At 43.3% G+C, this 25,905-nt stretch overlaps 1 protein-coding gene across 2 annotated transcripts; it reads left to right on the top strand.

The window, feature by feature from the left end:
- Nucleotides 1-17,341: 17,341 nt before the first annotated feature.
- On the top strand, nt 17,342-25,339 carry ZP4 (zona pellucida glycoprotein 4). Of its 2 annotated transcripts, none has more exons than XM_029200974.1 (12): nt 17,342-17,519; nt 17,801-17,922; nt 18,002-18,104; nt 19,704-19,856; nt 20,628-20,815; nt 21,356-21,453; nt 22,746-22,876; nt 23,058-23,247; nt 23,325-23,472; nt 23,783-23,858; nt 24,859-24,975; nt 25,191-25,325. In XM_029200974.1, exons 1-12 carry the CDS (start codon nt 17,345-17,347, stop codon nt 25,292-25,294), a joined length of 1,605 nt encoding a protein of 534 aa, XP_029056807.1. In that variant the 5' UTR covers nt 17,342-17,344; the 3' UTR covers nt 25,295-25,325. The 2 variants fall into 2 exon arrangements, with proteins under 2 accessions (XP_029056807.1, XP_029056808.1); XM_029200975.1 differs by having other exon boundaries at nt 17,345-17,519; nt 19,710-19,856; nt 25,191-25,339.
- Nucleotides 25,340-25,905: the final 566 nt, after the last annotated feature.

Below are 25,905 nucleotides of genomic sequence, written 5' to 3'. Positions count from 1 at the left end.
TAAATGGGCAAATTTGTATAGACATTCCTCTAAAGAAGATATAGAAATGACCAATAAGCACGTGAAAAGATGCTCAACATCATTGAATATTAGGGATATACAAATTAGAACCATAATGAGATACTATTTTAAAGGATAGCTATAATAAAAAAAGATGGACAACTACTAATGTGGGTGAGGATGTAGGGAAAGTGGAACCCTCATACATTGCTAGTGGGGTTGTAAAATGGTGCAGCCGCTTCAGGAAATAGACAATTACTTGAAACAGAATGATCCTATGACCCAGCAATTTCACTCTTTACTGGCTACTTTGAAGCAAGTGATTTGAGATCCCATCTTTGAAGATATGTCTCAAATCAAAGGAATGATTACGAATTCTGCCATTAAAATGTCACAGGCCACTTTTACACAATGTGCAAATCATACCTGGCAAAGTCCTTTTAAATTCTACAGAGGCAAACTCTCATTAAATCCTTCTTAATATTAGCAGTAGGATTAGTTCTATTCATTGTTGGTATTGTTTTACCTATTCAGTATATCATAATATTCTATGTCTTCTTTTTTTTATTTTGTGGTACGCGGGCCTTTCACTGTTGTGGCCTCTCCCGTTGCGGAGCACAGGCTCCGGACGCGCAGGCTCAGCGGCCATGACTCACGGGCCCGGCCGCTCGGTGGCATGTGGGGTTTTCTCGGACCGGGGCACGAACCCGTGTCCCCTGCATCAGCAGGTGGACTCTCAACCACTGCACCACCAGGGAAGCCCTTCTTCTTTTTTTTTTTTTTAATTAATTAATTTTTGGCTGCATTGGGTCTTCATTGCTGTGCGTGGGTTTCTCTAGTTGCGGCGAGCAGGGGCTACTCTTCGTTGTGGTGCACGGGTTTCTCATTGCGGTGGCTTCTCTTGTGAAGCACGGACTCTAGGCACGCTGACTCAGTAGTTGTGGCTCGTGGGCTCTAGAGCACAGGCTCAGTAGTTGTGGCGCACGGGCTTTGTTGCTCCGTGGCATGTGGGATCTTCCCGGACCGGGGCTCAAACCTGTGTCCCTTGCATTGGCAGGCGGATTCTTAACCACTGTGCCACCAGGAAAGTCCCCTATGTCTTCTTATTTAATCATTGGTATAGTTTTAGATAACATGGGTGTAAATGTATACTTGGCAGTATGTTTTGGTATTTTAAATAATTATAGGTTTATAGTTGTATTATCTTTCCTTTGTCTAGCACAAAGCTCTCCTTTATTAAAACTGAATCTTTGGACAGGAAAGCAACCTTAGTGTGTACACTGAAGGAGGTTTCTGTGTTCTGACCCAAACTACCTACTGCCCCTCCTGGCCGGTCCAGCTTCCCAAATATTTTCTATTCCCTCACTAGGCAGTACACTCTCCATTCTGGGACAGCCCCTCTGCCTGGGAGTCCTTTTCATTATCTTCTCTTTTCTGTCTCTCTCTCTGTCTCTGTCTGTCTCTCACTTTCTCTCACTCCTTTGGTCTCCATTAATCAAAATCCTACCATATCTAACTTAAAAAACAACAACAGTAACAACATCTAAAGAACCTTCCCTATTCCCTCTATCCTAATGTATTGGTATTTTCTCTGTGCTCCAACTGAATTGAAATGGTAAATCTAATGTGTTGGGGGTTTACTATGTGACGAGCCCTAATGCTAAACACTATGATCCCCTTATTTAATCCTCCCAATATTCCTCATAATGAAGGTTTTATTAATCCCAGTTTTACAGAGGAAAACAAGATGCAGAAATGGAGAAGATGGATGTCTTAAGAAATAAAGCTGGGATTCAAACCCAGGCAGACTGACTCTAGAACCAGCCATGGGCTCTTGATCCCACTGGCAAGAATCCTACTTGTATTAAGGTTACTAGTTTCTGGCCCTGCTCTTCTCATTTGATTGTGAATCTAGTGGCTGTGGGTGGGAATTGGGGTAGAAAAGCATCATCTTATTCCTCCTTGTACCTTGCCAGCCCCTGGTGCAATGCCTGTGACATAATGGTATTCAATTCACATTTGTGGAATTAAATTATAATAATATTCCTATGGGAAATTACAACCAGCTTTAGGATAATGCTTCATGATATTTTCCAGAAACTTGTGGCAAAAAATACTAGACTGCAGTGATTTGATACTCACACACTTATTATCTGGAATAAGCTGCCATATTAATATTATCCACTCTTATTCCTTGGCACTCACATGGAAAGAGCCTCTAGCCAATCATCAGATGAAAAGATAAAATAATTATTGTAACAACTAGTATCATTATCACTATAAATACCAGTGTTCTGAATGTTTTAAGCACACATTGTTTCATACATACAACCTATTAAGTGTGTACTGTTATCTCCATTTTAAAGATAAGAAAACTGAGATTCAGACAGGTTAAGTAATCAGTCCAAGGCCACAGAGTTGGCCAGAGGACCCAATCCCAGTTGTCTCACCACAGGACTTGGGCACATGCACATCTCACCATATCGCCCACCAGTTCTGCCATTGGAACAGGATTTGGTGCCTGTATCAGGATGGATAGTGAGCAGTTCCCAGTAAATGCCCTTTCTCTGTTCCCTGAAACGTCCTCCAGGTCTGAAAAGAAGTCCCACGACACTCCACTGCTCCAGCCAACTACTTTTTATGTAAACAGCCGTTACTTATTTAACACAAAATACTGTTTTGTTTTCTTAGTGTGTGTGTGTGTGTGTGTGTGTGTGTATTTCCTTTTCTGTTGCTAGCCTTGACATCACCACAGAATTGCTAGCAGCATAATGATCAGATCAATTCCATTTTGAAGAACTGACTCACCATTGTTTTAGGGGGTATGGTTTAGCCGGGCATGCAGTCTCCCTGCTGTTCTCAAGTGGCTTCATGGATTCAGTGTGCATTTTAGGCTGAAGTATGTGCTCTACAATCGAAGAAGTAGTTAATTGTGTGTTGTTTTGTTGTGCTAAGTCATCTTGTCATATTGACATAACAAAAATTAGACTTCCTGGTGGTAGAAAACGTTTTTTGGGTCATTTCAAAGTAGTCATTGGAAATTTCCTTTCCAACACTGAGGGAGAGTTGTAAGGTGTTGACAGTAAAAACACAACACTTCACCTGGGCACCTGAAGTGCCTCATCTCTTTTTTCATTTTTTCTCTTTTTAATCCCACTTTTCTTCCTTGTTTGCCTACCAAAGGCTTAGACTTATTCTATGTTAAGAAGATCACTTGCCAACATTCCCCAACAAGCTGGAAAGTAAGGAACTGGGCAGTCTCTCGGTAACTCTTGCTTCCTGGGACCTTCCCACCAGACTTGGAACAACAGATTCCACGGATAGGAAGGGAAAGCATTTCTGTAAAGGAAAACATTTTATGGATGTTTGTACAAAATCATCCCAGCAATGAGCTTTTAGAGGGGAGATATTCAAATGTGTTAAATTTGCAATATAAATCCTCTGACTTTTCCATTAATTTGTTTAATAATTGGTCTGGCATTTTTGTTATTTAAATGGAAAAAAATTGTTTCTTCTAAGCCTTGCCTAATCACTTTAAAGTAATATTTATGTAAGTTTGAAAATTGTATTGAAGCAATTAATATTATAACAAGGATGATTCTTAAATTAAGGCATGTTTATCTGAAAAAAAAGAGCCCATGAGAGTGGCTTGTCCATTGTTGCCAGTTTCTCTGTTTCCTTTAGGATTCTGCAAATGGGCATCATTTCTATTTTTGGCCCAATTTCCATTTCCCTGGAAACTAGGATCCTGCAAATGGAGGACTACATGACTTCTGTAAGCAGGGCTGCTCAGGCCTCTGAGAGTGTGCTGAGAATCTGCGTCACTGCTAAGGAAACAGAGGAGACAAGAAGTCACTGGCCAAGGATATTATGTTCACTGTTTATATCCCGTCCCCTTGCATTTTCAGTGTTCCGCTTTACTTTCTATTCCAAATATTTTACACAGTCAATTTCTGACCAAAAGCCAATGAAATTAAATAAACAGGAAAGTGTGGAATGAAACAGAAGCATGGTAAGCAGAAAAAGCTGCTACTCCGTTGATTTTTAAACTATGAACTTGGGTAAGGGCTGTCTGCCTCCAGCGCTAAGCTAAGACAGGGTGGTGAAGCAGGTGCTTGGGTCCACTTCTCTGAAGTCCACAAATGGTTGCTCAGTGCACTCCCAATCCCTACATTCAAGGTCCAAAACCTCTTTCCTCCGCACCTACCTCCACTGACGCTCAGTGGGCCTGGTGCCTTCTGACAGAACGCTGCAGAGGCTAACTGAGCAAGTGTATAGGGCCTAAGGTTTTCACAAGTTAACATTTACATTTGGAAGTTAGTTTTTAACTCTTAAACCCAAAAAAGTTAGCAACGTGAGACATCAAATTTTCCCTTACGAATTAATAATTAACATCTGTTTTTTCAAAACCGTATATGTGTGTGCGTGTGTCTCTCTCTCTCTCTCTCTCTCTCTATATATATATATATATGTAATCATTTTGCTCTGCAAAATGAAATAACCCTGTGAGGTATTTTGTAGTAAGTACTTTGTTATCATCTGTAAAATGGAGATAATTCCCTCATAGGGTTGTCAGAATAATTAAATGAGATCAAATATAAAAATCGCTTAGCGCATGGTCTAAAAAATAGTACATGGTTGCAAGTGGTAGATCATGATTACTATTCTGAGCCTTATTCTGAATGTGAGCGTAATCGTATCAATATTAAGTATCAACTATGATTTGTTTGTCTCATATAATAACATGCTGGATGCAACACAAACCAAACACAGACAGGCATACCTTTCACACTCAGGTTTCTTGGAGCTCTAAAGTTCAAAAAAAACAAAGTAAAGCTAACTAACTAAACTTTACTAAACAAAGTAAAGCTAACTAACCACTGATGAAAGATATGAATTGAACAAAGGATTGGACAAGCTAATCAATCTGAAGAAGAAATGTGACTGAGGAAGGGAAGAAGGGAGGGAGAGAGGGAGGAAGGATGGGCGAAAGTTGCATGTGGGCTGGTGTGAAAGATCTATATGGAGCTGGTACCTCATCCAGCCAGTCAGGGAAGACCTCATGAAGAGAAAAGAATGAAGGGAGACCCCAAAGATGAGGAAGAGGATTGGGCAACTTTTGACAATAAACAGAAGAAAGTTTCCATGTCTCCCTGTGAAGGGACAGAGGACTGAATTTCCCAAGTTTCTCACACTGGATGTAACTGACTGTTGGGCTAACATCAGTTTCCCCTGTGTCTTCACAAATGTTCAGGATTCGGTGATCTGTCTGTTCTTACAAGGCATCTATTGTTTATTCTAGCTTTGTAAGGACAAAATATGTGTTCATCTTTTTCTCCCTAGCCCCCAGTATAGTACCAGAATTTAGTACATCCTCAATAAATACTTGATGAATGTTAGTGACCACATGCAGCTAAAACTCCTGCATTCTAGTGGGGTCCTGCATGCTTCAGTATATATGACAGTGTTACTCATTTTCAGCATCTTTCTAACACCATCATCTTGTTTGATGTGGTCCAAATTGCAAAGAGGCATACTTGTTCCTCCTCAGTAAAAAGAGCCTCCAGTGGCATGATTAACATAAGTTCACTTACACATATGACCAACAGCCCCTAATAGAAGCCTCAAAAAAAAAAAGAGGGAGAGAGAGAGAGACATCAGAAGGCTGAAGGAAAAAATTGGCTCTCAGATCTCAGCAAACTAGCTGAAAAAGTCTTTATAGAATTGTTTCATTGGCCAAACAGTAATTCTGTATTGACATGAGTTTGGACAAGGTTAACAAAAGATTTTTTAAGTCACCAGTTTAACTTCAGAGCATTTTCATTAAGACAAATAGGAAATAGTACCTTTAAACTTTACATTTTATTTATATATATATATATATATATATATATTCTGCATGAATGGCAAATTGTTAAATGAGGAGGAAAAAAGCATTCTGATATAATTCCTGCTTTACTTAATTCATAGTCCTAGAAAAACTAACGTTTCTTCTCTATTTTTTCTTCATTGCTCTTACTGTAATTTTTATCTGTTTCTTGAGTACTTGATTACCTGTCTTCTCCAAAAGACTCTTTTCAAAATCAGGACCCAAATCATGTATATTTTGCTCAATAATTTATCCCCAAGCAGTTTGCTTACACATCTTAGGTGTTCCTCACACATTTATTGGATGAATGTCTGAATTGGAGATGTCAGATTTGTGATTAATCAGTTAAAACCATGGGAGTGGATGAGCTCTGCTAGAATGGGAAGGGAAGTAGGTCAAAGAAAGAATCCTGGGAGAGTCCATTCATGGGGACCTGAATATACATATATACACATACATATATATATATTCTTTTTCAGATTATTTTCCATTATAGGTTATTACAAGATATTGAGTATAGTTCCCTGTGCTATATAGTAGGTCCTTGGTGTTTACCTATTTTGCATATAGCAGTGTGTATATGTTAATCCAAAACTCCTAATTTATCTCTCCACGCCTGCACCCCCAAACTGTTCCCTTTGGTAACCATAAGTTTTTTTTCTATGTCTGTGAGTCTATTTCTGTTTTTGTAAAAAGGTTCATTTGTATAATTTTTTTAGATTCCACAAGTAAGTGACACCATATGATACTTGTCTTTCTCTCTCTGACTTACTTCAGTTAATATGATCTCATATATATGATTTTTTAAAAATAGAGGTTGCTCTAATCAGAATTTTCACCATGAACAAACCAGTAGACAGCTTTTTCAATTTATACATCACAGGCCACAAGTAACATTTTTATCAGAGTGAGTCAAAATGATCATTAAATAAAATAAGCTCAAATTTCACAAAGCTTAAGTCATAGGATTTTAGTGCAGTAAAGATAACCAACAAGGATGATTTCATTTTCCAGCAGAGAAAACTGAGACCCAGAGAGGCACATGCACAAAGTTCTACTTGTTATCCCGTCAGTCACACATTAGTTGACACATCTTACACGCCAGCCCTAGGGTGGGAAGTCCAAGGATGAATCGTTGTACATGGAAGACTGCACTGGAATTAGGACCCAGGGCTTCTCACTCCCAGGACAAAGTTCTTTCCTTCCCTGGAAGGAAGGCTCTTAGAATGGCCTCTGCTCCCTTTGGACATTGAAGCAAAAGGTCATGTAATGCCTGGTTGCCCACCCAACGTCCCACACCCTGAGAGCTTCACTGACCATCAAGGGGTCACTTATACACCACTAGACTAATGACCTCTGTTTGGAAATAAGGATTTGGGAAATTAATTATTTCCAAAGTCACACATACAGCTTTGAATACAATGGTTTGTCAAATCCCTTCATGACTTTAAATTCTTTCTTTTTCGTTTCAAGCCACTGCCAAATTATCTGTGCCTCGGAGCATGAAGATGCAATGCATAAATCAAAAACGAGTAAGTTTTTTCCTTTCCTGTGCTATTGCAGAGATGTCCATTTGCCACATCATTTAACAGCAGAGAAGAAAGCTATAGATGGGAGGGGAAGCAGGGGCAATGAGCCTGCTCACTTGGGAAAAAACCTTGGAATTTCTGACCAAAGTGAATTCCTTGTGATTTTAGGGAACGGTATTAGCATGCAGATAAAACATGAGGCCTGAGGAACCGCCTCCACCTCCCAAATGTTCTCAGTTTTTATTTCAATTGTATTTACTTCTAATCTCTCCCCTTGGGCTTTCCAGACCACCACCACCATCACTGTCATCTTGGTGTTTCCTTTTTTTAATATATTTTTACAATTGATTGATGGTTTCCCATACTGAGACATGCTTTATCTATGTTCTTGAGCATGAATCTATGTTTAAACTATGTAGTGGAAAATCTACATGCACGCACCACCAGAGGGGACAGTTGCAAGAAGCTATTTGCTTCTATGGAAACGTTCTTAAGCGAGGATTTAGGAGAGCTGGGTTCTGGTTGCACGTCTGACATTTGAATGTTAATGCTTCAGGAACTCAAATACTCATCCCTGTACTTTCGCTCCCAGGGCCTGGCACAAGAGAGGAGTGAAAGCTACATCATCTATCAAATTTGTCTCCCAACAGAGATCCCCTTCTCCACTGGGCATGACCCTTTACTGTCTTCCACCCATATTCTGTTGATTCCTATTCTAAGTGTTTTTCTGTGTCTTTGGTCATTTGATTTTGACTAATCCTTCATTCATCAAATCTAGACTAGCCTCCTTCCTTACCGTCTGTCTTATCCCACCCTAACCATCCTCAACCGAAACTCAAATTCCACTTCTGCGGAGCTTCAGTTTCAATGTCATCAGTTCTCACCCTGCTCTGAAGTCCCAGCTCTTTTACTTGTATCACATATTCTTCCACTTGGTTATATAATGTCTCATATTATTGTTTTAGATTTCTTTGTGTTATTTATTAATGGCTTCCCTGTGTTTGCCTTGACTCCCATCTGAGTCTCCAACGCCTTCTCTAAATAATCAAAAGTCCTGGTTTCTTGTTCCAAGTCTCTACTCCCAATGACTCTGAGCAAAACGAGTGATCTTCCATTTTCTTATATAAAAAGTAAAAGATCCTTAAAATTGATTTCAGCTCTAATAGTCTGCAAGTCTAAGACTTTATTTACCGTTTAATATTTCAGATTTGTTCTTTCATGTTATCATCATTATTGCTCCTTTCACTTCCTAGCACAATCCTAGATGCTTAATCAAGGAGGAAGTTTAAACAGAGTCAGTGAGATCATTTCCCTGGCTACTCTGTGGAAGCGCAAGAATTCCAAGGGTTAAATTGAGGTGTCTTTGGAAGTGTTCCTCAACTCCTAAGGCCTTTCCTATTATGCTGTGAGCATCAGAAGTCTTTTTTCTCCTTCAAAGCATGGGAAAGGATGTGGAAACACAACTCAGTGTTTATTGGAAGCAAAAGCCTTCCTAAAAATCCATCTTCAAAGCTTATAATTTTCAACGAATGAGAAGCAGTTCCTTTACCTCCAAAGGCCAGGATTCTTCTGTCTTTTTAAATAAAGGGAAAGGCACGACCTGTCACACAAGCTGACAACGCGACCCAATTTAAGAAGAAAGAAATGAAACGATCAACAGTTGCAGTTTGCAGTTTGGAAGGAGGAGGGTGAGATCTGATAATCCTGGCCTGTTCCTCATTTTCTGCTTGAGGAAAAAATAAAGGGTATTTATGAGAACTGTCCTCTGTTATTAAACTGAGATGATTGTTTCTGCGCCTCTAAAATGTTTTGTAATATTAATTTTTCACTAATGACATTTTTAATATACTGTGTGATAAATCCCTGCCAAAGTCTCACTCTCACCAGTGTCTGCGTGTGGGGCTGTAATAAGCATGACCCCAGTCTCTTACCCAGATTGGAGTCATTCATTACCCAGTGCCGTGGTCAGTTTGCATCTCCAGTTCATAAGCAGTCTTTCTCCAGCTGTTACCTCAACTTGTCCTTGCAACCATTTCCGTCAGTTCTGGAGAATTTTATGTAGTAAAACTTTGCAAGTATCACTGGGAGTGGAGGTAAGGGAATGAGGAGGGTTTTGTGTTCTCCATCAGAGGAAATCAGATGCGTCTGCAGTCAGCTTGCAATGGTCACTCCTGGGGCAGCCCCGCTTGGCCTTTTGAATCCGTGACTGCCCCAGTCATAGGCACGAAGCCTCAAAGCTAGCTGTTGGCAGGGTCCTGCTGAATTTTGGGGAAACTTACACCAAATTTTATCACCAAGTATATCAGATGGCTCTGAAGTTTGAGAAGAAACAAAACAAAAGCAACCTTGATTAGGTTCTTTAGTTCTGAGTCTAACCTATCACTTATCTGCCACACTAAGGAAAAAAGGAAAAGGAGGATAGTGGAAAATAAATGAGAATATTAGAGGGATTCTCTGGAACACTCAGCACCCAGTCAGAAAGGACAGCCCCTAAATCACATGCACCAATAAAACACTTCAGAGCTGCTGGTTGCTCTGAAGTGAAATGTATAGAAATATTTGAAATTAGTTTACTCATGGTTTTATACTTTCGTCCGTTCATTCACTCATTAACGAGCATTCATGCCCAGACATTGGGCTAGGCCTAGGGGATACATGTGTGACTAATATTGTTCAGTAAATAATAAGTATCTCATCTGTAAGTTCCATGAGACCAAGTCTCTCTTTTTTTTTTTTTTTCCTGATAGAGCTCTGAGACTGGCATAGTATGTGACAGAAAGTATGTCCCCTGAGAGAGAGATTGTGATGCAAAGAGAAAGAGAACCAGAAAATGAGAGCAGGAGAAAGGTGAGTTTCATCCCCAGGATCTAGGAAAACACCTGGTCCAGAGTAGAGGCTCAGTGAAGTTGGCTATTATTTATAAATATAGTGGAATTAACATGATTTACTCCCGAAGCATTGACTACACTGTATGACTCGAGTTATTCATGTTCAGGCTGGACAAAAAGATCTTAACACAAACAGTCTATGCTTCTATTGATATTTGCTTAGAGGCAGTAGGCAACTACTCTGCTTCATGATATGTTTTTGTATATGCACGAATATGCTTTGGCAAAATCATTTAACTAGACCTCTTCTAAGGAAGGTTGTAAAGAAGATAAAGAAAACTCTAACCGAATACAAAGGAGAACTGCTAGTCCTGTGTGAAATGCAGGGTAGAAAGATGCAAGGGGGAAGGTGGGACCTTCAATGGGATTTTAAAATTTTGTCTAAGCTGAATTCCCAGAACACAATCCGTCCATTGCATAAATATTTATTGAGGCTTTGCTGCGTTGAAGGCATTAAGCTAGAAGGGACGGACCCTGCGCTCAAAGATCCTGTGGCTGAAAAGGACCCAGACAGAGGATGAGATGCACTGGGAAGGGCTGTGAGAGCAGAAGGCACTAAAGTGCTCAGGGCACAGCCCCCAACCCGGCCAGATGGCCAGTGGCCAGAGGAGGATTTCCAGAGGAGGTGATCCCTCAGCCAGATTTTTTAAAGAGTAAGATGCAATGAAATAAGTAAAAGTAAGCCAAGCCGGAAACAAGCAGACAAAGCAGGAGATGGTTGTCGACTGGGGGGAAAAAAAAGCACAGCTGAAAAGTTAAGAATTATGTTTTATTCAGCAGCCTTGCTTAGGATTTAAGCCTGGGAGGCAGTCTGTCATAGTTCTGAAAGACTGCTCGGAAGAGGTAAGGGAGGAACCAGGATGTATGGGAGCTTTTGCAGACAAACCAAAAAGCAGGTAGAATATCAAAAGATTACTGTTAATTAAAGAAAACCAGACATCTCAAGTTAATGAATTAAGTGCTTTTCTATGTATGGGGAAGATGCAAGTCTGGGCTCACTGAAATCATTCCTTCCATGTGCACCTTAACTATCTGGGGCCAGTGTCCTGTTTTCTCTACCCTGAATCCCCTCAGGGTGCACAGTCTGGGGCAACTGCAGTGGCTGGCGGCTTGATGGCCACAACATCCTTTGTTGACTGATATGGCAGGATCCACAGGGCATCCCAGAATAGAAAAGAGCACAGACCACAGCCCGGGGAGGGGGGCTGGTGGAGTAAGAGCAGGTTTGGGAAACTTCAGAGGAGCTTTATATGACCAACCACTGGGAAGAAGGGGGCCACTGGGACACATGGGCAGAGACAAGATTAGGGAGGGCTTGGGCGGGGCCGTGCTAAGGAGACTGGGTCTTCTCCTGGAGATAACAGGAAGTTTCTCTCACATGCTGAGTTAGCACAAAAACACAGGCTGGTGGCAAATAGGAAGCAGGTCTTGCAAAACTAACTCCTTCTAAAGCATGGATGCAGACCACTTATAAGATCAGAGTTCATTCATCTCAAAAATATGGTTTGAGCACTTGGGTAAGTAATATGGATGAGTAAGACACATGCTTCAAGGACATTCAATCCAGGAAGGGAAAGTAGAGTCCTGAATTGCTGTTGTCACAAGAGGAATACAAATAAAGAGTGTTGGTTTTCCGAACTAAGAAGGAATTCCCTCCGGCTGGATGATCAGGAAATGCTTCATGGAGAAGAGGACTTGGAGGTTCTACCTTAAGGTGATGGTTCTCAAGCCTCAGTGTGTGTCAGAATCACCTGGAAGGCTTAACCATGATGGGTCGCCCACCCAGAGTTTCTGATTCACTAGATCAGGAGTGAGGCCGCCAAATTGACGGACAGCTCTCATAAGTCCCCAGGTGATGCTGATGCGCCTGGTCCAGGGACAAGGCTTTGGAGACTCTTCGCCCTACGTGACAGTTACGGACTGCTCAAATAGAGATGAGGCTGTGGGCGTCCCATGAAGAGGAAACCGTGTATGTAAAGGCACATGGCTAGAAAAGCAAGGCTGTGTCCTGATTACAGTCAAGTTGGGGTAGAATATAAGATCTATGAGTATATAAGATACCATCAGGCACAACGAACTTGATAAGTTAATTACCCAATCACCTCCAGTCAGCTGAGAGCAATTGTGCTAGAATAGTTATCAAGCATAAGGCAATGGAAGTCCATCCTTCAACTGTCCTGGCTCACCTGGTTTGCCCTGCTCTGAACTGAAACAGCCATTAGTACCAGTCAACTCAGCCATTGTATGCATTACCAATCCTTTTCATCTAAACAAAAAGGAATTTAAAAATCCCTTTAGTTTAGCCAAAGCAAGATTGGAATGTTTAAAAGGACTTTTAACAAGGAAAGAAAAATTATAAAAGTAAAGAAACAGAGGCATTCGCGTACATTGAGTTCTCATGTCATTTAAAAAAAAAAAAAGAAAAAAGCCCCAAACAAAGATTAATTTGGCTGATGCAGTTTTACATGGTTTGCAAGGTGTTTTGAGTTGAATTGTGCCTAAAGATACATTGAAGTCCTAGCCCAGTGAATGTGACTGTGTTCGCCTCTTGGTGGATGTTGAACCAAAAGACACAGCCAAGCCAGAGATTGAGAGAAGGAACGATTTATTATTACTTGCAGCAATAGAGAACACCAGGCATCCTTCCCAAAGCAGTGTCTCCCTGAACAGCCAAACTGGGGAAGTTAAGCTAAGGGCACATGCATATTCATGAAGGGGATTGAGCAGAGGAGAACTCAGCATAAAATTGAGGCAGAGGTTGACAGAGTCCAAACTTCAGTTGATTGAAGTCAGGAGGGTCGACATCACCATTCCGTCCTCCACCTGGTTGGGGGCCTTAGTTTCTGCAGAACTCAAAGACAAGTGTCAGATTGTTATGTATATCCCTTGAGGAGGAACTAGGCCTCTGCTTCAATCTTTGCACTCTGGTTTGACTGCCTTTTCTCTGTTCCTGCATTCCTTTGTTCCTTAAAATCTTTGATTACTGAGACCTGTTCAAGGTCAGGCATTGCGGCCAGGCTTAGAACACAAAAGGGCTTAGGCCAAAAGGGCTTCTCATTTCAAGAAAGCCGTTCCTGGTTCTCTTTCTCTGGGAACCCCCTAACCAGATGTGACCTTATTTGGAAATGGGGTGTTTATGGAGGTAATCAAGTTAAAATGGGGTAATTAGTGTGGACTCCCATCCAATACGACTGGCATCCCTTTGAGCCTAATTCAGAAGGGGGGCATGCATGTCAGTAGACACTGTACAGGCCAGAAATCTCACACCAGCTGTACCTGTAAATGCCCACCCCAAAGTCCTTAATTTTAGTTCTTTTTCTTTCTTTAGCAGTTTACTACCTCTTTCTTAACCACCTAACTACTTACTTAACTACTCTTCCACTTCAAGAGAGAGGTAGCCAGTACCTTGCCATTCCTCTCAAAGTCCAAAAGCCCATTCAGCTGGGGCCCCTCCTGCCTGAGGAAGAAGGAAGGATCGTTTCCCCTACTGGCGGTGGTCGTGGTGACAGCAGGAGAGGCAGACAAAATGAGAGCAAGTCGGGGCTGGGCAGCCAGGGCAGAGGGTTGCCTGGCCCAGGCGGGAAGGAGGACGACGAGAGAAGACCTGGGGCTAGGACTTATCACCTCACAGCTGACTCAGGCTCGCACTTTGTTCTTGCTTGCTGAGAAGGAAAGCCACGTAAGTACTTGCAGTACAGTGTCAGACGTCTTCCTTCAGAAGAGAAGTGTCATATTTCCACCACTCACCGAGAACAGCTGGGTGCCCCCTAATTACTGATTAGCACCACAATGGTCTAATCGGTCCTCCATATTTGAGGGGTACTTTTGATTATTGCTTTTTCACACTTGATGAGAGTTTCCTGCGGCTTTGTTTATGTGATACCCCGCCTTCCAGTCAGGAGGGCACACTCCAGTCACAGCAAGGGAACCGCTGTCCACACCAGGTCTGAAGGAACATGTGTCCAACGGCCAGAAAGCAGTAACAACCCTGGTATCTATCAAAACGCAGCCAGTCTCTAAAGAAATCGCCATGTGTGCCCATTTCCAATAAAGGGAGCATTAGTAAACCTGGCATAGCTATACCCTTATTCTTTAGTTTAAATCGAAACATTCAAATGTAACTCAAAGAAGGTATGCCCAGAGTGAGCAAGGTTTTCAGAAATCAGACTTTGCCTTTCCCCAGTAGCACAGGCTCTCCTTGCCCTCCCATGTCTCGGGGACACTCGGGGGCCAGTCCAGTGAATAAGGAATGAGCAGTGTGTGAGTCAGGGTTCTCCAGAGAAACAGAACAAGTAGGGGATAGAGGTGTATAGATATATATTTATTATGAGGAATTTGCTCACATGTTTATGGAGACTGAGAAGTCCCACAATCTGCTGTCTACAAGCTGGGGACCCTGGAAAGCCAGGGTTATAATATAGTCCTTTGGTAGGTGACACAAAGTGTATCCTTAAATATGCCTATAAAACGTGAGTCAAATGAACACGGCAGTGATGACAGCGCTTTTGATAAGTCTACAATTTATGTGATTTGTATTCTACCTGTAATCCCACTAAAATTATTATTTTTTACTTTTCTTTTTTCCTTAATATTTATTTATTTATTTTTGGCTGCATCGGATCTTAGTTGCGGCACCCGGGATCTTTCATTGTGGCACACAGGCTCTTCGTTGTGGTGCATGGGCTTCTCTCTAGTTGTGGCACGCATGCTCCAGAGCACGTGAGCTCTGTAGTTGTGGCGTGAGGGCTCAGTAGTTGTGGCACACGGGCTTAGTTGCCCTGCGTCATGTGGCATCTTATTCCCCTGACAAGGAATTGAACCGGCTTCCCCTGCATTGCAAGACCGATTCTTAACCACTGGACCACCATGGAAGTCCCCCACTAGAATTGTTTTTAAACGAGCAGATGGTTTTAATATAAGAGAATACTAAGAGCAGCCTTTGCCCTTCCAGATTCAAAGGGCAGAGAGTTACTTTTGAGATAATCGGGGCTCCTTGAGGTGGACCGCACATTATCAGTGCACTTTCTCTCCCGAAACCGAGTCGTGTCGTTGAATAAAGATGTCCTCAGAGGATTTAGTGCAGAAGTGAGTGTGAACTCACCTCATCTCAGCCCTGCTGGTGTATCTTGGAATTCACCCTTGACCCTCTACATCAGCGTGACTGGTGTGAGCCTGGGTGGACTTCCAGATATCACAACATAGTTCCAGACTTTTATGTTTGTTTCTCAGCTGTATAAACACATACCCTCACAAGGGAATGCAACCCCAGAAGTACAGGCTGCTCTTCAGACTCGGCACTGAGCAAAGGAGGCCATTGCTTGGCACTTGCTTTCTTTTCACCTCCCATCTCACCTTTATTTCCCAAGCACATAGACTTGTCTTGTTAATGTTAGTGACAATTTAACAAGTCACGGTTATGCAGCAAGGTTTGTATAATAAGCACTATCCATACATAATTTAATCGAACACAAACCTGTTCGTTATAATAATACCTCCCCTGTGAGGTAGGTGTTATTATCCCCATTTTCAAGATGTAAAAATTGTAACTCATTGACAGAGATCACTGAGCTAGTAAGTAATGACTCAGAATTTATACCCAGATTCATCCATTGCCAAAATCCATATAACCATATTCTATACTGCCTCCAAGTTTTAGCAAAATAGGTAAACTTTCCTTGATTTTTCAATACTTTAGGGAGCAACATTCATAAGTCCAGTGGGGAGACTGGCCATTCAGCTCCTGAGACATCACACACAAGTCCAACCCTCATCCTTTTTTTTTATTGAATGAAAGATTCTTGAAATTCTATAGTGCTTTACAGTTTTCAAAAGTTTCACACAGATGATTTCATATAATCTCATAATAGCCTTTTTCCCCCTACCCCTATCTTGCCCCTCCCTCCTTCCCGCTCCCCACTGGTAACCACTCGTTTGTTCTCTATATCTGTGAGTCTGTTTCTTTTTTGTTTTATTCACTAGTTTGTTATATTCCTCTTCATTCTTATACTTATTCACATGTATAATGACTTGAAGAAAAAACACCTAAATAATATGAGTTTGAGCTCATCACAAAGGAAATGAATCTGTACCAGTGAGGTTGGGAAACCACATTTTCAAGGGGGTTAGCCTTAGGACATGGCCACTAATGAAAGCACATTCATTGATTCATTGTTTCCCCAGTAAACACTGAGGACACACTGTCTAAGGCTTTCAGGATGCAATGAAAAAACATCGGTCCCTGCCCTCGAGTGCTTCTAGTAGGGACACTGAGTAAATAAGAGGTCATTAAAATCCAATGTGGTAAGTCCTATAAGTAAGTAAATGGGATGTGATGGGCTAGTGGCCAAACCCAAACCAGACAGAGGTGTTGGAAAGCCACATCCCATCCCCGAGGGCAGAGTCCAGCATTTCCTCAGTGTTGTTTGTCACCACATGGTTAAATGAGTTGTGCAATTTCCCCGGGGAAGACACATGCTTATTCGCTTTTATTAGTTGAAGAGAATTATAGATACCTGGTTACACGTTCTCAGTGCTCTGACAAAGATTCTTAGTCAACTTGGGAAAATTGTTCCTATCATAAATATTAGGCTAAATACAATCAAAAGAACACAGCTGCCGGGAGATATTCCCAGTTTACAGATGAGAATACTGAGATTCTGAGAGGTAGTAACTTACCCAGTTCATACAGCTCATAAGTGGCAGAGCTAGGATTTACACCCAGATATGCAAGCTTCTAAAGGAAGGTCAATAAGCTAGTAAATTAAGTGCTACACTGAGCAACCGGGAGACAGCCTCTCTCAGCTAAAAGGCACCACGTTGTTTCTGGGCTCTGAAGACCACCTGATTTCGATGTTTAAAGCACTGCAGCTGCAGACTGTGGCCTAAAGTGAATGAAGCTGGAGGAATCACCCTTTCCAAAGGAGTGCCACCTGCATGCTACATAGATGTGCACCTGAAACGAGCTTTTCCTCTATATAAAGGGCATGGGGAGCGCGGGTTCTTGGGAGAGGAAGTGCAGGACAGGAAGTGCGGTCGGTCAGGCTCCCGGTGACGCTGCTATGTGGCTGCTGCAATCCCTCTGGCTCTGGTTCCCGCTGTCTGTTGCTCTGAGTGGTCAGCATGAGCCCAAGGCACCAGGTTATCCCGGTGGACTCCGCTGTGGGCTAAGGAGCTTTCAGTTCACCATAAACCTCAGCCAGGAGACAGCAACCCCTCCTGCACTAATAGCTTGGGGTAGGTTTGAAGGCTGAGCCAGGCAATGGCGTGTCTCCTCTACTGCCTAGAACTGCCCTCTGCTTCCTGTCCTAATGCTTCCCCCCTTTGCTAAACTCTATCGCTTCTCTCCATAGAACGAATCTTTTAAAATGTAGCTTTGCTTCTGAATCTGATTCCCCTTTTGTTCCTCTTTTCTTGGCAGCTATCCCTGGGGTCTAAGGCAAAGCTGGCAGTCCTTTCCCAGCACTGGTGACGGTGGTGACCGACCATCTGTGCTTTCCCCCCTTCCCCGCCCCCAGATAATCGCGGGCTGCCGCACAGGCTGCAGAATGACTCTGAGTGTGGGACCTGGGTCAGCGAGGGCCCTGGCAGCTCCCTGGTGGTGGACGTGTCCTACAGCGGCTGCTATGTCACTGAGTGGGTGAGTACGACCCAGCCCTCAGGAACGCTGAGACACCTGTGCCACCATCCAGGCTGACTCCCAGGGCCTGTCTCTCCAGGACTCCCACTACATCATGCCGGTTGGAGTTGAAGGAGCAGATGCGGGTGGACGCAGGACGGTTACAGAGACAAAGCTGTTCAGGTGTCCTGTGGATCTCCCAGGTAAGGGCTGGAAAATTCCAGGTTCTGGGTGGTATGGAGCTGCCTGGAAGATGCCCTCAGTCATCTTCTACCTGCTGTGTGCAGTGCCCCGAGGCACCCGTGGAGGACTATCTTCTAACTCTCCTCTCCACAGGAGACCTTAGGCTAACCACCACCTGAGCGATGACTTGGGGCCCAGGCACTGTGGGTGGTGCTGCACGTATCACCTATAATCCCAGCCCAGCGCTGTGAGCCCTATTGATGGCCCCCAGCAGGGAGCTTACCAAGTGCCCGTCACTGGTAGGTGGTAGAGCTGGGATTCAACCAAGAGTTATCCCAGGACCAGAGCTCCCCCCGCCTTGAAGGGTAGGGAAGGAAGCTGAAGTTATCAAGGAGACTCGGCAAATGCCTTCAAGAAGCAGACTGCGCTGAGAATAGGGCTTAGCCTCTTCAGCTAGGGACGCTACTCGATTACTTAACTGGGTAATTAATAGGAAGTATGACACCAACTCAACTCCAGCAAATCTTGCCTTGCCACCTGAGAGCCCTACCTCAGTCATAAGAGTCGAACTTGTAATTCTTCACACCTGCCTTGTTAGGCTATAGCCACTGGGGTAATACTGATAAAATAGGTATTACTGATAATACTGATAAAATAGGTAAATCATGATAAAATAAAATCATAGGCCCCACTCCCCACCTACTGAATCAGAACTGCATTTCAAAATGATGGTAATTTGAAGTACACTAAGATTGAGAAGTGCCTTTTAAAGAACAGAATTAAGGGGCTTCCCTGGTGGTGCAGTGGTTGAGAGTCTGCCTGCCGATGCAGGGGACATGGGTTCGTGACCCGGTCCGGGAGGATCCCACATGCTGCAGAGTGGCTGGGCCCATGAGCCATGGCCGCTGAGCCTGCGCATCTGGAGCCTGTGCTTCGCAATGGGAGAGGCCACAACAGTGAGAGGCCCGCGTACCACAAAAAAAAAAAAATTAAGAATTCTTTATTTTTAACATCTTTATTGGAGTATAATTGCTTTACAATGGTGTGTTAGTTTCTGCTTTGTAACAAAGTGAATCAGCTATACATATCCCCATATCTCCTCCCTCTTGCATCTCCCTCCCACCCTCCCTATCCCACCCCTCTAGGTGGTCACAAAGCACGGAGGTGATCTCCCTGTGTGATGCGGCTGCTTCCCACTAGCTATCTATTTTACATTTGGTAGTGTATATATGTCAGCACTACCCTCTCACTTCATCCCAGGTTACCCTTCCCCCTCCCCGTGTCCTCATAGTCCATTCCCTACGTCTGCATCTTTATTCCTGTCCTGCCCCTAGGTTCATCAGAACCATAAGAATTCTTTACTTGAATAAAAGTTGAGTCTCACTGCTTCTTCCAATCTTATTGGTATTTCTTCTTCCAAAGAGGACTCCTTTCAGGGGACTCCTATAAGGTGATCTAATAGTTAATTTTCTAACTCAGTTATAATCTCTATTATGTACATATCTCTTTCAATCACATAGATATCTATGGGAATTGAATGTTAATGCTTTATAATGAAATGGCCTCTTCTTAAAGACCAAACTTTGTTACTTAGTGTTGCTCTTCTCTGCAAAATCTAGCCCTAGACATCCCAAATGCTGGCCTTTGCGACTCTATCCCAGTGTGGGACAGACTGCCATGTGCTCCTTCACCCATCACTCAAGGAGACTGTAAGCAGCTAGGCTGCTGCTACGATTCTGAAGAGGCTAATTCCTGTTACTACGGAAACACAGGTGAGTCACTATATCTTTGAAATCAGCTGAAGAAAAGTGCCTGCAATTACCACTAACTAAACCCAGAGGAGGGTTTTCTCCCCCACCCCCATCCAGAAGGCAAATACTAAAGATGACCAGAGGTTGATGTATAAGCAACACCTCCTAGAACACTTGACCGTAAGTGACAGAGCTTTCTACAACCTTCCATTGTCTGTTCTCCTAGAATCCAATGTAAAGCAAGTAACTCTCAATGAACTCAAGAAGCTAAGTCTGTGTGCAAGATGCTAATTGACAGAAACTTAACCAAGTCCCAAGAAATAGCCACTGGTGGCTGACTGTCTAGAGAGCTTTATTTCAAAAGATGATTATTTGTCCCAAACCATGCTCCAAGTTTTTCCCATAAAAAAAAAGAGAGACCCTCATTAAATACCTAGATGCCACACTCAATTCTATGCTCTGAATTCTAGCTGATCAGTAAAACAAAGCAGGTACGGCTATCCCCATCCTACAGATGAAGTTGATGCAAGGAGGTTAAATACTCTGCTTGAGGCCACACAGTAACTGGTGGAGGCAAGATTCAAACCCAAGTGGCCATCCAGAGCCTTGATGAAGCTCTGGATGGCTGAACCTGCATCATGGTCACTAGCTGGGAATGCAGCTTTTCTAGGAGGCGGGGGAGAGGAGGGCGGGGAATTTAAAAGAACTAAACTAAATAATTAGACTCTTGTCTGGCTGGCTCAGTAACAAGCGAGATGACCTGCCTTCAGCACAGTTGCTCTGGTGTTTTAGTGACCGCACGCTGTACCCAGGACGGCCACTTCTCCATCGCTGTGTCTCGGAATGTGACCTCACCCCCACTGCTGCTGAATTCTGTGCACTTGGCCTTCAGGAATGACAGTGAATGTAAACCTGTGATGGCAACACACACCTTTGTCCTGTTCCAGTTTCCGTTTACTGCCTGTGGTACTACAAAATGGGTGAGAAGAGCTGACCTTGGGCTCTGTTCCTGACTTGAAGTTGGGTAGGAATGCCCTAGTGATGGGGGGAGAACTGGAATAGCTTAGCCGTGACTACTGCTTGGTGTGTAGGCTGGTCTCTAGGACAGAGAGGGCTTCATCACTGAGAAAGCCGAAACCTCCCCAGGGCACTCGGCTAAGTCATCCCACCTGCACTCCAGCGAGGGGCTAGCACCCCTTACCACACTGTAGAAGAACCAGTAACAGGTTCTTCCCACTGCATTGCCCTGGGAAACGAGCAGGGAGGTCAGCTGAGATCGGTAGTATTTCTGGCTGCCTCATCTGAGTACTCATAAGCCTCTTCCTGTCCCTTTGTCCTGAAAGAAAGGTGAAGTGATAAGTTGCCAGCTAGTCAATGCCACCTGCTCTTGCCTCCACTCATGTTGTGAAAAATGCAACCTATGATAGGGCAGCCTTGCTGAGCACTGAACCAAAGCAAGTTATGAGTGAAGCAGCATCTGGCTTGCAGGAGTGACAAGACTTCTTTACCTGCCCTTGTAGATCACTGGAACCCAGGCAGTATATGAAAATGAGCTGGTTGCAACTCGGGATGTGAGAACTTGGAGCCATGGTTCTATCACCCGAGACAGTATCTTCAGGTAAGGGTCTTAGTTAACCTGGCCTTGCTTGACCAGGATGCCTGACTTCCCTTCTCACATAAAGCAGGAGTTCTAGAGTAAACATGAATCCAGAAATGACCATCTCCTCATGACAGGAGAATCTCAACTGCCTTGCTTGTCCAATCTCACTGACCATTATTTGATCCAGTAGCCCTGCATTACTGCCACCAACTTGATCTAAGCCACAAACTTACCTGACTTCTAATTCATTTCACCGGGTCTTTTGTTTCTCACTCTGGTCTCTTCCTTCTACCCCCACTGTTTAAGCTGTAGCAAAATGAATCCCTTTAAAACCTCAGCATACTTAAAGCTTTCTCTTGGTCTTCCTAGAGCTGAAGCTTAATGTCATGAGCATAGCTTGCAGGGCCCTGCATGGAACTGCTACTACTTCTCCAGCCTAACCTTTCTCAGTCCTTCCCTCACTATTCCCTAACCCCAGACTGTGCTTCTAGAGTATTCAGTGGCCCTCAGACTTCTTGCCTCCATACTTTACTCTCATCTATCTCTGTAACTTTTATCAAATCCCCTGCAACATCTTCCCTGACTACCCCCTTCTCAGAAGGTACGTTTTTCTCATAGTACCATATCTATTTCTTAATTGAAGTATAGTTGATTTACAATGTTTTAATTTCTGCTGTACAGCAAAGTGATTTGGTTATATATATTTTTCATATTTTCCATTATGGTTTGCTACAGGATATGGAATATAGTTCCCTGTGCTGTACAGTAGGACCTTATTTATCCAGTCTCTATATAATAGTTAGCATCTGCTAATCCCAAACTCCCAATCCATCCCTCCCCCATGCCCTCTCCCCCTTGGCAACCACAAGTCTGTTCTGTCTGTGAGTCTGTCTCTGTTTCATAGATAAGTTCGTGTCCTATTTTAGATTCCACATGTAAGTGATATCATATGATATTTGTCTTTGTGTCTGATTTCACTTAGTATGACCATCTGTGGGTCCATCCATGTTGCTGCAACTGGCATCATTTCATTCTTTTTTATGGCTGAGTAGTGTTCCATTGTATCTACCACATCTTTATCCATTCATATGTTGACTATATCTGTTTCTTGTATGGTTTTTATATCAAACTCTCAAACACTGATCTTGCTGACATATCAGTCTCCCCAATGATAGCTCTCACAAGGCCAGAATCACACAACACGTTTATAAACTTGTTCTAACACCTATCACTTAACGGTTCCTCAAACCTTAAAGAGGTGACATGGTCCACCTACCCAAGATAGTAGCTAAAATCTTATTATTCTGCAGGCTTCGAATCAGCTGTAGCTACTCTGTAAGCAGCAATGCTCTTCCAGTGAATGTCCAGGTGTTTACTGTCCCGCCACCCCTTCCTGAGACCCAGCCTGGACACCTCACTCTGGAACTTCAGATTGCCAAAGGTAAGACCCTCTTTCATGGAGAATCTGGCCTCTAGACCAAGTCTTGTCACTCCTCTGGGCGTCAAGACCCTACCTTGGTAACAAGATATGTGCCAGAGGTGTTTATGTGGGTGATGGTCTATCTCAAGCCACCAGAGGTTCCAAGCTTTTTACTACTTCAATTTGTTTTGGCCTCTTGCAGACAAACACTATAGCTCCTACTACACTGCTAGTGACTACCCAGTGGTGAAGTTGCTTCGGGATCCCATCTACGTGGAAGTCTCCATCCAACACAGAACAGACCCCAGTCTAGAGCTGCGCCTACACCAGTGTTGGGCCACACCCAGCACAAACGCCCTGCTCCAGCCCCAGTGGCCCATGCTGGTAAATGGGTAAGTGGCCTTTTCCTGCACCTGTGTTTAAACACCCTCCACGGAGCCCATCTTGACTGCCAGATATCCTTGCTTAGATGCCCCTACACTGGAGACAACTATCAGACCAAACTGATCCCTGTCCAGAGAGCCTTGGACCTGCCGTTTCCTTCTCACTACCAGCGCTTCAGCATTTCCACCTTCAGTTTCGTGGACTCAGTGGCAAAGCAGGCACTCAAGGGACCGGTATGATGCCACCTTCTGTGTTCTTCAGCAGGGCTCTAAACCCCCCAGCTCAAGTGTTTTCACACTGTCTCACTCTTCAGCCGAAGTGGCCCTTAAACATTGGTTGTTGGTAGCGCTTTGGAGCAATCAAGGGATGCGAATGGCATGTGTGACATGTCAACTAGAATCGAGTATTTTAGTGATTCTGTGATGTCAGCTTGGTTTTTCAGGATTTTCTGAAACTTCTTGATTTCTTCCTGGGGGAGACAAAGCAGGTTTGAAGACTTATCATGATGTGTTGTACCACGATCCCAATTCTTTTGGCTCCCAGGTGTATCTGCACTGCAGTGCATCGGTCTGCCAGCCTGCTGGGACACCATCCTGTGTGACAACCTGTCCTGCCAGACGTAAGTTTCCAAGCTGTCTACACCAGAGGACAGATTTCAGTGTATTTGTATTTCATTTGTATTTCAGATCAAACCTTCTTTAGCCTGTGGCAAATGAGTCAAACCAAAGATTCATCTTATTAACGAAGCTTCCTTAAGTACTTTCACGATGCAGTAGAACAGAAATACAGCTAGTTTCCTAGAATTCCAGGCCTTCTAAATATAAGCTATAAATTCTGAAAACTCTCAGCTTTAGCTTTTCTCCATATACATTTTGACTTAGCCAGGAGTCAAATGGGTTCACAGCCTATAATCTAATAAAACATTTCTGGTCTATCCAGATATAAATGTAGACCTCTATACTTGCTTGAAGGCAGGTCTGGCAACAAGGCCTGAAGGCTTACACGTGGAATAGGACTGCAGACTTAGAGTTATGTGCTCTAATGATCAGGCCCAATGCTCATACAGTTGTATACTCCACCTGATCCCACAAATCTTACCTGGCTCCTGAATCAATTGGGATTCATGACCCCTGAAGCTTTAAGTCCCTTATGGCAAAAAAAAACACCTCATAGTATTTTTCATAACTATCATCTAATAGATGAAATATTCAACATCCAACTGCAATGATACATACACTGGTATACATATATGTCTATAAAAACTAAAACTTTGAAAAGTTCAAAGATCTACAACTGGCAGTAGAAATAGGATTCAAACAGAGCTCTGCTATTAGTGTCTTACCAGGTACCTTTATATCATAGGGTCTCAGTACTAAGGTACAACTGTTTAAGCATCTCTACGTAAGAAGAATGACAGTTTGGGGATAGTCCAAAGTCATCATTTCTCTGGAAGTGTTAATACAAATGAGCAAGTCTGAGACTTTGTATTGAACACATTGAGGTTTTTCTTGAGGCCCACGGAGCAGAACTATCCATACCAAGCGATCTGGCACTATTTTAGACTCCTTAACCACTCACACCACATGTACTAACAAATCCCTAACTCATCTCTCCAACAGGAAGAAGAAGCTCTGACATGCATTTTCAGAACAGCACTGCTAGCATTTCTAGCCAGGGTCCCATGATTTTACTCCAAGCCACTCAGGACTCTTCAGAAAAGCTCCATAAATACTCAAGTGAGTGGAAGGAGACCCCCGGGAGGTCCCGTATCTGAACCATTGGTCAAACCAAAGCTACTTGCTCACCCCTGCTTCCCTTACTGATTTGGTCAATGTGAACCTCAGAAGGAATTGTCTAGCTTTTTTTCCTGTAGCTCAAGACTGGCAGTCTTTATTGGGATGTAGAATCACTTGATTTTCAGCATGCATTAATCTACCTTTCCATCCTACAGGGTCTCCTGTAGACTCCCAAGCTCTGTGGGTGGCTGGCCTTTCTGGAACCTTAATCATTGGAGCCTTGTTAGTGTCCTACCTGGCCATCAGGAAACAGAGATGAGCTACTCAGACCAAATGTGTTAATAAAACCAGATTGCACTGCTAGCCTGTGCTCAGCTTCTCATTTGAAAGGTAAAAAGTAATTTCTTTACACTAGCTCATCTACTGTTAGCATCACCTCTTTCCAGCTTGGGGTAATTTTTTCTTCTGCAGCCCTCCTATCTTCTGAAGAGAACATTTCAGTAGAATTTCATAGTTGGTTGACAACTCAAGCAGAATCTACAAGAACTTAGTATCTCAGGCTTAGCAGATCTTTTACAGGTTTATGAGGGTGTAGAACAAAACTCTTCCACAAAGTTGATCAAACTTAGGTAGAACTAGTCTAGAGCTAGTCAAGAATCTTCTAGCTCAGGGGCCCCCAACCCCTGGGCCATGGACCCGTACCGGTCCTCGGCCTGTTAGGAACTGGGCCTCACAGCAGGAGATGAGCAGTGGGCAAGCGAATGAAGCTTCATCTGCCGCTCCCCCGTCGCTCCCCCGTCGCTCCCCACTGCTGGTGTTACCATCTGAACCACCCCTCCACCACCCCCGTCTGTGGAAAAATTGTCTTCCATGAAACCGGTCCCTGGTGCCAAAAAAGGTTGGGGACCGCTGTTCTAGACCATTGGTTCT

Source organism: Monodon monoceros, unplaced genomic scaffold (assembly GCF_005190385.1).
Source record: "Monodon monoceros isolate NGI ecotype Baffin Bay Population unplaced genomic scaffold, NGI_Narwhal_1 Super_Scaffold_4, whole genome shotgun sequence".
In the NCBI taxonomy this organism is placed as follows: domain Eukaryota; kingdom Metazoa; phylum Chordata; class Mammalia; order Artiodactyla; family Monodontidae; genus Monodon; species Monodon monoceros.
The sequence above is the reverse complement of the archived record's forward strand: the minus strand, read 5'-3'. Positions and strand labels throughout refer to the sequence as shown.